General features: G+C 34.9%; 1 protein-coding gene across 2 annotated transcripts in view; it reads right to left on the bottom strand.

Moving 5' to 3' along the window:
- Window positions 1–12,934, bottom strand: part of FAF1 (Fas associated factor 1) — a 161,841-nt gene that overhangs the window by 78,132 nt on the left and 70,775 nt on the right. For both annotated transcript variants that reach the window (XM_072041622.1, XM_038182665.2), the window contains exon 8: window positions 3,164–3,250. In XM_072041622.1, coding sequence (XP_071897723.1) covers window positions 3,164–3,250 — 87 coding nt within the window. The remainder of the gene's footprint in view (window positions 1–3,163; window positions 3,251–12,934) is intronic.

Genomic DNA, 12,934 nt, shown 5'->3' on the forward strand with positions numbered 1-12,934 from the left:
GCATTATGAAGAATTTTTAGTGATGCATTTTGCAATGAAGTATGCATTTTGCATCACTACACGGAAATGGCTTAAAACAACAAATAAGGATAAAGTTCTACCTTTAATACAGAGAACAAAAGCAGAGCAAAAGCAACCTCTCTCCTTCCCATACTGAGTATTGGTGTTCTCTGCTACCAAAAAAAACAACAGAAAGATCCAGGTCAAAAAATTCATCCTACTGAAATAAAGTAAAAAGCGACCTCAGGGGGGAAAAAGTTTTACCTTAAACATGCATCTGTAAAGCTGATACCCCAAAAATCACCTGCTCTCATGTAAATAAAATCATGATGCTTCCATTTAAAAACTGTAACTGAAATACTGCCTACTACTGATCTCACTTTTTTAATGCATACATACTAGAAGGTTGCTCACTCCACTCAACAACAGCAGTAGTTACCAGAGGACTTTTAGAAGTTCAGCCAATGCAACAAAGAAAATGAAAACCAAGCCAGAATAATTCACTAAAAATTCAAAAACACATTTCATTTTATAAGCTCAGTAACATTCAGGTTGTCATGATATCCAAAATAAACAAAGATTGAGAACAAACCATGAACCTATTTAAATCAAATTAATTATTTTTTAATTTTCTAGGATAATTTTCAAGACTTCACTGCATCAGTTGATGACATACCTCCAAAATAGATTAATTAATATTAAAGACTTAATTTAAGTTTTACTTAAGTAAACTTGTTAAAAAAATATTTTAAACTCATACATTGACATTGTTTGAACTTTAATGAGCAGAACAGACATAATTCACGGTGTTAAAGTTATTCAGGCACAATAAAAGCTAAAAACGCTTCTTTGTTGAATGGTGAAATGAGATTTCCACAGACTGTGTACGCCTTGTTTCTCACAATTAAAGCGTCACAGCATGAAAACATTCTCCTACTTGGGGACGTTTTGGTACCTATTTCCCTGGTGAAAGCGTGCAAAAGAGTTATTGACAATTCATACAGTATCCCATATTTCATTAGGTAGCACAAGCAGAGAACGTATCTTAACTCTGAGGGGAGACGAAGCAACAATGTTTTAAATGACTATTGACTCCACTAAATTTCCTGATAATGTCAGAAGACCGTAGTCTGTCAGGTTCATAAGAGACTCAAGATGATACAGGAATCCAATTATGCCAAGTCTATTTAGTTGTCCTGTTTGCTAAGCCAAAGGTTAACGAGAACTGCACTGAAAAACCTCCTGTGGTATTACAAAGTATTTCTTCTGCTGCATAAAATGTAAATGAAAAAGTATTTTAATCAAGTCTTTAACTCTTTAATTGTGACTGTGCACTACACAATACAGCAAACAAAACCGATGGGAAAAGTGTTTTAAAAAATCTGTCGCTTAACGAGAGAGATCATTACTTATTACTTAAGTAATTATTGCTGAATATTTCCAGCTTGCAGAAGAAAAAACGTGCAGATAGTCATTGCTAGCATTAAATCTTTATAAATAGTAAGCTACTGCCTCTAATTTTAGACAGAAATTAATTATATTTTTGTTGGTAACACATTCCAATCTGTTTACACAGCTGACAAGTCTCAGCTGCGGCAGACTCTAGCAGTGAGCTTTGAGGACTCTCCTGCTTTGGAGCAGATGACTCAACATTCACCAATTTCATTAAAGATGAAAGGGGGAAAAATTCACCTGCAACAATGTCATTTGCAAAAACAGACTTAAAACTGATTTATGAGTTTTACATATGCAGTATATCCTACTCAAAGAAAGGTTTTCCCATCATTTATTGTTTTTTTCCTAACAGCTGTGAGAAAACAGATTAGAAGGGTTGAGTTTCCAATTCTTCTCTGGGCTAATGTAAACTAATAAAATGTTAAAATGGATCCAAGTTTCAAAGACTAATTACCACACAACAACATGCTGTTAATTTCAGATCTTATATCTATACTCTCATATACGCTCTTGAATACACGGACAAAGATTAACCCACCTCTCTCAAACCTAATTACTGTTTCTGCAAACAATTATACTAGAAATTTGGACAGCTTTTGCATTTTTCTTTTTAATTTGCATAAATCCTTTACCCAGAGGAAAAAAACACAGCAATTGTGTACAAACAGCAAATCTTCTTTTACAAGAAGTGGAGTAGGAAAGGACAGGAAAGTAGAAAGTAATGCATCGAAGATAATACTAACATACAGAAACAGCAAATCCTAATTCCATCTTCACTTTGTAGCATACTCTGGATCAAGACTTAGTTCAAATGTTTGATTCTATAAAAATGAAAGTACTCGAGTTTTTCTATAGTTTTCTCAGGTCACTGTCTTGACATCTACATACAACATAGCTACATAATTATGTAAGTGTTTAAAAACAAAAACAAAAGAAACCTAAAAATAAAGGTGAACCTCACCAGCTGGCAGAGGAACTACCAGAAAAAAAAATGTCTGAGCAAAACTGAAAGATACGATGTAAAATATGCTGTAGAGACAACCTTTCAAGGAATCAAGTCTAATATTTAACAGAACTCTGCAGTTAAATCCCACAGATTCACAAATCTGTAGGCAATTCTCTATAGTTAATTCCGTTACTGAGTTTACATTAATCTCAGATAATATTATGTTCTATTTCTAAATAATGGTACTAATAAAACCTTTAAAATATGTTTTAAAATTGAAGCATCTTGCATACATAAAATTTACAATTTCAAAATACAATCTTGCAAATGTTGATATATGTTGATATATTGGTTCTCCAAGAACCAAAGAAGATACTCTCCACTGATTTCAACCTGCCTGTTTAACATGTGCTTCTGACATTATCCACGAATCGATTACTCAGAATATATGTAAAAATTGGATTTTTTTCCTGAAGATTGGACACTGCAATAGTCCTCCTCAAATTTCAAACTTATGTGCAATTTTGTTTCAATCTAGGAACACTGGCTTCTTGTAGTTTAAAACACAATGAATTTGATAGACATGAATAATTTCCATGGAAATGCGCTTCAATAAGCCAATAACTTAGTACTTTCATCTTTCAGTAAAAAGCTCCGTTGAATGTATATGGGTTGATAAAAGCCATTGTGCGATTCTGATCAAAATACGGCTAAAATCAGCTATTTGTAGGAAGAAATGAAACAAGAACCAAAGCTACTTACTGAGTCATCTGTGGCAGAAGGAGGCCAGCCTTCCCACAACTGGTGACGGACGGGGATACTAGTTAGGTCGTACACATTCCTCTTTACCTGGAAAAGAAAATCAGGACTTGTACCATCAAAAGTGTATAGGCAAACAATCATTTTCATCATAACTCCCAACTTTTTGATTCTTTTCCAATTATTGTAAAATGGGGTCCTCCAACAGTTCAGATCTGTTTCAGAGGTTTATGTGCAACACAACTGAAGTACAATGCTGCCGAAAGCAACTGAACAAACTGCTAAAGAAAAAAAAAACTATAAAATATCACTCAGAATTTGTTGTTAATGAAGTATGGTAAACACGAAAAACTCTTCCCTCAAAAACATTAACACGTTAAAAAAGAACTGATGCATTTCATCAGATGTTTTGTGATGAGCAATTATTAAAACCTCAACAAAAACAAAAAAGTATTTTTGTACTTGTCTAGTGAGTTCAAATTCTGTGTAATATCTATATAAATATAATAAGATAATAAGATAAAGATTGCAGAAGCAACAATCACACATGAACGTTGCCCCACCAGAACCGTGGCCAATGCAAGGCTTACAGCAAACACTGCTGGGTTTTGATTTGTTTTCTATTAAACTGCTACACAGGAATGTGTGGTCCTCCTCTGCCTACACAAATTTACTTTCATTTGTAAGCGAAGACCTCAACAACCTTTACAACAGCCAAAAGAATATTTTCAGATAGATAAAAATTAGGTTTGATACATTTTACTAACATCTGACATAACATTTCAGCAGAACATCTCAGGAAGTCACAAATTGTGTCCTGTTCCCAGCTCTACGAGGCCACACAGTCTGATGCCAGCAGACAGAATAACCATGTATTTGACACATTAAACAAAAAGACATTAAGGCAGATGGGTAAGACAACTTGAAGCAAATGCCAGGACTATGACTGCAAACAGCATATTCTGTTGACCTCTTTAGCCTTTCACTTGGTTACTTGTCAGCTGGAAATTACAAAAATTTGTCGTAAATGGTACATTACATATATGCCACATAACATTTATGTTAATGTTAGTATTGTTCAGAAGTTTTGGCAGGGAGACTGACCTGGTAACTATATTTGCATTAAAATTTTGAGAGCTGTATTTTAATTGAAAAATAAACCAAGAATATTATTTTGTTTTAGACAGAATACTGATATATTTTTAATTAATTAAAGTGTACTTTGTATTAGTGCTTCCCCATATTTAAGAATGCCATGCCTTAAAAATACAAGTACAGCTTAATTACAAAAACCATTTCTTTAAATCCATTTCAAATATACATATATAGAGCATCTTTGTGTATGTGTGTGTATGCACACACACACGCACCTGTGAAAAATGGAATTATGGAAGACAGAACCCTATAGAACTTGGTGTATGATCTCATTCCTACTGTTCAAAACAAACAGCCTTTCTTCAGTGCTTCTTAACAAGAAGCTGGCCTGCTGTGCAGTGTTCGTTTCGCAGTAGTATCAAGGTAAAGAGATGTCATTACTCAGAACTGACCCCACAACATCCCATCAACATGTAACAATACTGAGCTGTGATCACAAGAATATGGTTCTTGCTATTTTAGTTTTCCTGCAATAAATACCAGGATAAAGCATCTCTGTGAGATAAGCATTCTCCAATTACACATTAAAAAGTTGTATTTTCCCAATATTAAATTATAAAAGGAGCTATTTTGAAATAACAAGAGAAACTTATTTACGGAAACATGGGATCAATAGAACGACATTACATTGTTTTCAAAAAGTCTTCAGAAGTAAAAATAAATAACTCAGAAGTCACATTCCTCAAATTCCCTTTTAATTCCAAAGCACAACAGAAAAGCATTATGAAAAAAACAGTATTTCCCTTCTTTCATTAACTCATCTGTAACTGCACTGAATTCAATAACATTCCTCTGCTATTCTAAGCTTGAAAGGCATGCTCGGGGTAAAGTGTTATGTTGGTATAAAGCACAATGCCAGACTGATGTGCTGAACAAAAGTGATCAAAGTTGAAGTAATTTTAGCCAAGGCACAAGTATTCTGCTGCATTATTCTACCAGAATGACATCTGTTGAGCAACTCGTCGCAGGATAAACTAGTTGTTCTAGACAGGGCTGGTCGGGGAGGAGACCGTGCAAAACTTATTGGAGTAATGTTTGATTAAACAAACTGCTCGGGTTAAGATCATAGCTGGATTCTGAATCCTTGCCAAAGGAGTCCTCTTTCAAACAAGAAGAGGCAATCAATTATTTAAGATAAAATAGGTTTGCTTTAAAATAACTTAATTTTTAGGTTCATCTGGTAATTAGAACAGTATCAAGAAAGCAGAATGCAAAAGTTTTAGAAACTACAAACATTTAATAATCAATTACTGAATCTCCCTTTTCTTCATTGTTTCAATTTCAGTTTAAAATTTAAAAAATATGTGAAGAGGAAATAAATATTCATTTTAAATATAAGCATGAAACGCTTCTTCACTACATCAGCAAAATAAAAGCCTATGGCTATATTCTTCATGCAACTGAAAAAAATTCAGTTTGCACAGTGAGTGGAAGAAGTGTCTGTTAAACTTGCATTTAAAGTTCCCATGATGTTAATAGGAAGACTGCAATCTTTATAAGTATATGTAAATCTAACTAATTTCCAGTGCCATCCACTGAGCTACATTTATTGGCAAACTTTTTGGTTCCCTGGCTTTGATCAGTTAGAAATACTAATTGGTGGTATTGTCTCTGTGTAGTGCAGAATTTCTTTTCATCATGCTCAGACGCCGTGGTGACTGGCACATTACTATGGCAGCCACCCCTCAGATTATAATCTCCAGAATATACTAAATCATTTAAAAACAAATTAGAGGCACATTTATTTGGTACCTCAATTCATCTGTGAACAGTATCAATAGCAGTGTTTAAAAGGAATGAGGGAAAAAAAACACAAATATTTCAGATGGATTTTTATGTAAGTATATATAATTCCTGCAGAATACCCTGCTTTGCAGCTGTACCAGGTGCTGCAGAAGCACATAAAGTTTTACCTTTACTGATTTTCTCTGCTATTAGAACAAAGTTAGCATATTAAAAGATGTTTCTAAAAACCTATATGTCGAAGTAGCCAGACTGAGAGAAATTCCCAGATACAGGCTGAGTCCTACTTTCTTACCTTTCACTGCTTCTTTAGGAAGTAAGAATATTCCTTTAAAAAACAGGATTAAACACAGAAGACACTTTTTTTTTTTTTTTTTCCAGAGATGAAGTTAATGTAACATTCAAAGCCCTTCCACATCTCTTTTAGTAAGGATGAAATGAAGTAAAATAGATAAATAGGTAACAGGGCAAGAATTCTGTACCAGGTTCTATGATGACGACCTGCTGGTGGTTTCACATATCAGGAGTAAAAAGCTTTTTTTCTAGAAAACTAGTAAAACCCGAAATTTACTGTTAAAAAGTCTAACATCTACAGAACTGTTTAAAAAAATTAAATATGCTGAATCATCAAAGAAGTGTCGTGCCTGAATCTGTATCTTTGAATCACAACAAATCACAACAAAGTTTAACAGTAGTTTCCCTCAGGCTGTTTTCTGCTTATGCAGGTACAAAGTTAATTGAAATAATGTAGATAATGAACTTTTGTTAGTCTTATTATTAAATATAATTTATGCAAAGCTGTAAATTGGCTGAGATGCTAAAGACTGTTCCAGGCACATAGGCAGCATGAAAGACAGTGCAAAAATGAGTGCATGAAAGGAAGACAAAAGGAGCAATAAAGTCAGAGGACTGTGAGGAATGTGGAATGTGAGTTGGGGGATGCAGGGAAATGAGATCAGACGCAGACAGAGCAAGGTTGCATGGGGCTTTGATAGCAAAACGGGAATCTTGACTTTGACATTGTAACAGAGAATTAGCCAAGACAAGCAAGTACAATTTTCAGGGGACAGCAATGATACGGATGGGGCAGTGACAGGAAGAAATGCAAAGTAAGCAAAAGCATTTCAGTGAAGAAAAACAAGGAGGAAAAGGGGGAAAAAATAGCTGAAGTGATCATCATCAAGACTACAGAGGAAAGCCTTTAACACCTCAGCCAAAGAACAGAAATGTTGCAAGGACAGATAGTGGAGAGCATCACGGCTCTGGCAGCAACTCACGGGAAGCGGGGACGGCACCTCCAGGTTTCTACACACAGGGAAGTGTCAGAGGTGATAAAGCAGCGAGGCTGAAAGGCTACTAATGTTATGGGTAGTTCTGAACAGAGAAGATGGGGCAGATGAAATGGTAATTTCTGTTAACTGTGGACTACCAAAAACTGTTAGATATATGGAGATGCGAGAGTAGAGAAAGAATTTCTGAACCAACACCTCTGCCACAAGCTGCTGCACAGATGTGCTCTGCGAGAATAGTAAAGAATCAGGACAGAAAGGAAAGAGGTTAGGAGAGAAAAAGTGAGCCAAAACAGAGAAAGTATTTTGTATTTTAGCCAGCTAGCCACAAGCAGGATACAGCACATTACTAGCCCTTTCTTTACAAGCAGTACCGCATCTCTAAAGACATGAAATGATAACTTTCTAACAGCTGACTGAAGCTCAAATTCTGTAATGCTTCCAGTTAGTCAATTAAGATGTCAGAATCAGGCTTTATAAAATACTGGTGTTTGCTGCTCAACAACTACAAAGCACTGAAACTCTCCAAGGCAGACTCATGATGCTAAAATAACTATTTCCATTTGCATATTTACTCAATTCACTCTAATGTAATCTAAAGGAATATTTCTAATCAAAATATTTTATCTTTTGCTTTGTGCTTTTAAAGTTTTCCTCAGTAAGCTAAAGCTTTAACCCACAAATGCATTTTTGATTCTTCTAAATCTTTAATTGCAATATCTAGAAAAGAGATTGAAGTACATAAATTTTGCCACTAATTGTTGGAAATGTGGAATAAGAGCTTCCCATGTCTAAGGAAGAAATTAGTAATTTAAAATAAGTAATCCACGCTATTTTCAGTTTGAGTAATGAGGCAAGGAGAAACAGGTAACTACTGAAAGGAAGATTAAGTGGCTGAATAGGCGGACGTGAAGTTAATGCATTATTTTGCTGTTACGTATTTTGAAATGGCAAAGGGAAAATTTTCAGGAGAAAAAAATCTGCAAGGAGACAACAAACTTAGCGAGATGATTCACCATAACTTTTTAGGAAAAAAAAAAAAATCTAATTTAGGAAAATAGAATACTAGACATGAGAACAAACTCCCCAGAATCCCCTTCTTCTAGAGAGGCATATGGATTTTTTTGGTCCCCAGCTAAGCACTCACAGATTTTTTTCCCCAGACTCGGGTCCATTACACTGAGTCATTAAACATGTCTTGAACACGGCAAAGAATGAAAGCTGAGTAATTCAGTGTGGAAAATTCAACAAAAAATGTTAATTTAATTTTACTGAAGCAAATTCTTGAGGGCTGGATACAGTCCAAATTACTTACATAAGATATTATTGGCAAAATTTAAGTGTCATAAACTCCAAAAACTGTATTTTTTTCCCTGTAAGTTACTTGGCCAGGTTCTGTCTACAGCTGACAGAATGTCACCTTCAGATTACCTACTCCCTTTATATCGCCTTTGAGCTGTATTTGCGAACCATAACACTTATTCAAATAGATTTAGAATACCTCTAAGTTACCCCTAAGTAACAGTTATCAGAAGCCCATCTAGAGTGCAAGCATTACCAGATGACTTAGACTTCAATAACACATTTAAAGTTCATCACATTTTGTAAACACTTGTAAAAAAGCATCCTACAATTTCATTTCAGCAACAAAAATGTCATGAATAAATTACTTTCATAGATTTCACACATTTTCATACTTCCTAACCCTTGATTTCACTATTTGGAACTCATATTTAAACCTCTCTCAAATCAAACCATCTTGGATGTCACTTTTATTTATTTATTATTATTTTTTAATAGTTTTCTGCCAATTTAATCTCAATCCCACCATCTACAAAAAATCTAGTGGGTAACACCAGTATATTTTTGTATACTAAAACTGCACATTTTGAAAAAGAAACTAAGAACCAGGATTCAATTAACCATTACACTGATCATTATTACGTGAATTCCTCCAGATTACCTGAACCAAATACATACCTATATTATAATCTGAAAAGATGGATATCCCAAGCATGTGGGATATCCCCCTCAAATCTTTAGCAAGTTATGTTCTAATCCAAAAACACCTTTTTCCAGCCTCCACCTCCTGCCCCAACTTCTCCACCAGACTTCATCTGAGCTCTCCAAACTACCAGATACCACTTTTTGCCACTGCTTTGGACCTGCCCTCTGGCTGCAGCAAGTCGCAAATGTTTGGCTATATTCACTACACATCTCAATTTGCTCATTCACCATCTCTTAGCTGGACATACTAAGGATACTGAGCATGAATATCAGAAATTTGAATATCAGAAATTAAACTTCCACACAATGGCAAACACATACGCAATGCAGGACGTGCAAGATACAGTGAAGTAACTTTAATAAGAATTGTTAAAAATGTTTCAATCATGTTTTTCTGCCAGCATATATGCACATTTTAATTTTACAGAGTAAAAGGCTTCTCTGCTGATCTCCATCCATAAATACCTAAACTAGGTATCCTTCTAGAAGAGTGTTACAGCTAAATGCAACTTACAATCTTTTCAACTTGATGCAGAAGTTGCCGATTGCAGCTATATGGCCTGCGCTCCCCAAAGGTTCAGCCTACATAATTACTATGATTCACTGCTTGTAGTGCCTAGGAGACCTAATTGTGATAATCCCCTCTGAACTTAAAAATGCATGACCCTTTGAATTTCTTAATAGAAAGTTAGAAGAAATAAATTCTTACAGAAGAAGGAGAAACACATCCTTAAAAAATTGAGGCAAGAGATATGAGTATTAAAAGAAAAATCTTTTTAGCAGTACACAAGCATAAGGTTGAAATAGGGTATGAAAGAATTAAGAGTGTGAGCTAGCTGTGACATTCGAAATTGAAAGGAAGATGTGATTAGGGTTAAAAGAGATCAAACAACAAAGACTTAGTGGCAAAACAATTTTATGAATTAGTTTGAAAATGCCTTAACGACTTCTGCTAACAAAATAAAACTGATGATAATACTTGAAGTCTTTTGGTTTTGTTTGGTTCTAAATAGCGTGCTGACTCAGAGGAGATAGTCCTAGAAGTCCTAGTTTCCTTCTCCATCCCATACACATGTTCATTTAAGAAAACATATTTATTAATAATACAAATGAAACGACACAGCTCTTTTAACTGATCTTCATGTGCATTATAAAAGAGAACAGGCAAGTGATATTAAGTCATCTATTACCAGGTCACTAACAACAGACAACTGCTCTTTTGACAAAGCACCCAAAATAAAGGACAAATACAGCTTCTAATACTGTTCCCCCAAGGAAGGATATTAATTTGCCATAGGAAAGTTACCAAAAGAAATTGCTAATGCTACAGTCTATCTGCTTTAATGTCCTAAAATGTTGATAAATCACCAAATGTCAAGGATTTTATCCCCATTCAAAATTAACATTTTAAGTCCCCTGTAAAATGAGCAGGACAGCTCTGGAAGTCCATACTCATGCAAAATCCCATACCTGTTAGGAAAAATTAGACATTTGTTTTGCTATAGAAAACATTGCTTTTATTTACCAACTCTCAGTAGATTTCAGATTGCTTTAAAAGCATGATGGGAAGACCTCTACTGCAGCAGCACGTGCAGCTGTAGCAGATCTGAAGCCAGACAGAGAACCTCACCGTACCAAATTCAAAATATACAAGCTGAATTAGGATATCTCTAGGAAGAAGCCATGAATGATGGATTAGAAGACAACTGCAATTAGACAAGCATAATTACTAAAATCAGTTCTATATCTTCAGAGCTTAAAAAAAAAAAAAAAAAAAACAGGCTGCGCTAGGGTAACAGTTTGCATCTGGGCTAACCTCATGAAAGAGGGGGAGCCGGGATCCAAGGAACAAAAATTTTGTACATGGTCTGCATACTTGGAGACTTTACCTATATTCTTAATAGATTACTTGAGTGATGAGATCAGTAACCTGGAGAAAAATATACCTTAACACTTACCAATCATGAAGTTAAGGGCATGACCAAGAGCAGTACCTCTAATTCAAACTACTTAAAATTGGTATGAAAACAAACTTTACTAAATACACCTTCTGTGCATCCCAACATCTCTCAGACCTACAATAGACAAGGCTAGAAGCTACAGCCACTATGGGGTAATGGTAAAATATAAAAAAGATTAGAAGCTAAGAAAAAATTTGCACATCATATAGGTTTCAGCCCAGTTTGTCCATATCATGTGTGCATATATTCAGACTACTATGCAAACAAGTATAATTTTGCAGCTCCTACCTTTCAATCTCTTTCCTTTGTTAAAAATTATTGTGTGAACTCCTCAGCAAAAGTCTGTATTATACTTTCCTGTATCTTATAGTGGCTGTATTTTTTTGTTTTAAGGAAATAATTGACTTACTGAGCTATAGCATGGTGAATTACTACTATATTATTATTTCTAGGGCATGAATTATTAGTAGAAGTGAGAGAGAGAGAGGACGTGATTCTTGCAGTGGAGAGTAGATCTGTTACATTTTCACGGCTGTCATGTTCTGAACGAAAGCTGAATTTAGACAAATTTATTTGATGACAAACACCCTCACCTTCATTTCAAAAGAAACTGGCTTGCAACAGCCAAAGCATGATAAATACATGTATTGCTCTTTCATCACTTCCCTATTTGTCCATTTTCATGGGTTTCAAAAGTAATCAGTCATACCGATAAAATGACCACTTATTTTACCATTTAAGAAGATGAATGGAAGTTAGATGTCCCCTTTTTGCTGCATTTAATTATGGCAAAAATAAAAACAACAACACACCATTTGCATTCATATTGAAAATAAATAAATAAATAAAAATCTTTTCTTTTTACAAATATCTTTCCACTTTAATCCAATGAGACTCAATCCTACTTTCTCCAGAAAATCTCAGTTTATGCTACTAAGACTTATACTCTTGATGTATTTCTCTAACAGTGCGTTCTTCCACTCCTACCTGAACATGTTTCAGAATAAAGTCTGATTTGGTTTCAAAGTATCATAAAATGTCTAAATCCCATGTGCTTAAGAGAAGATCCTTATTTTAAGTGGCAAACCTCCTTCTTTCAGTTTAACATATCATAAAGTAACTATTTTGTCATGTGTTTTTTTATCTCATTTCTAGACAACTGATAAAATATTTTTATGAGAGCGTATTTAACTGTTACTAGAGACAGCATAAAACCTATTTCAAATGCTTCAAAATGGTCAGTTTGAAGTTACTTGCAAAATTTAGACATATGAAATATATCTTGTGAAGCAAAGCAGAACTATTGTGCAGAGTTGTGCAGTACTACAATGCAGAAGAAATCCTCCAATACTCCTTCAGCTTCAGTGCTTTACCTCTTTCTTCCCACCACTTTTACACCTAAACATCCCAGGAAGTCTGCTGCTTATTAGAGAGATTGGTAGGCTCTCTCTGCAGTCCATTTGCTTCCAGTACCAGACAACAAGATGCATCTAAAAAGGAAGAAGAGCCACAGAGTCTCACACCTTATACTTTTTTTCAGCAGTACTGTAGAGTTGGAATGACAGGTCAAATCCTAGCTTGACTTGCACTGCACCTTCTAGGGAGCTTACAACTGCATT

The sequence above is a fragment of the Anas platyrhynchos genome, chromosome 8, assembly GCF_047663525.1.
Source record: "Anas platyrhynchos isolate ZD024472 breed Pekin duck chromosome 8, IASCAAS_PekinDuck_T2T, whole genome shotgun sequence".
NCBI classification, from domain to species: Eukaryota; Metazoa; Chordata; class Aves; order Anseriformes; family Anatidae; genus Anas; species Anas platyrhynchos.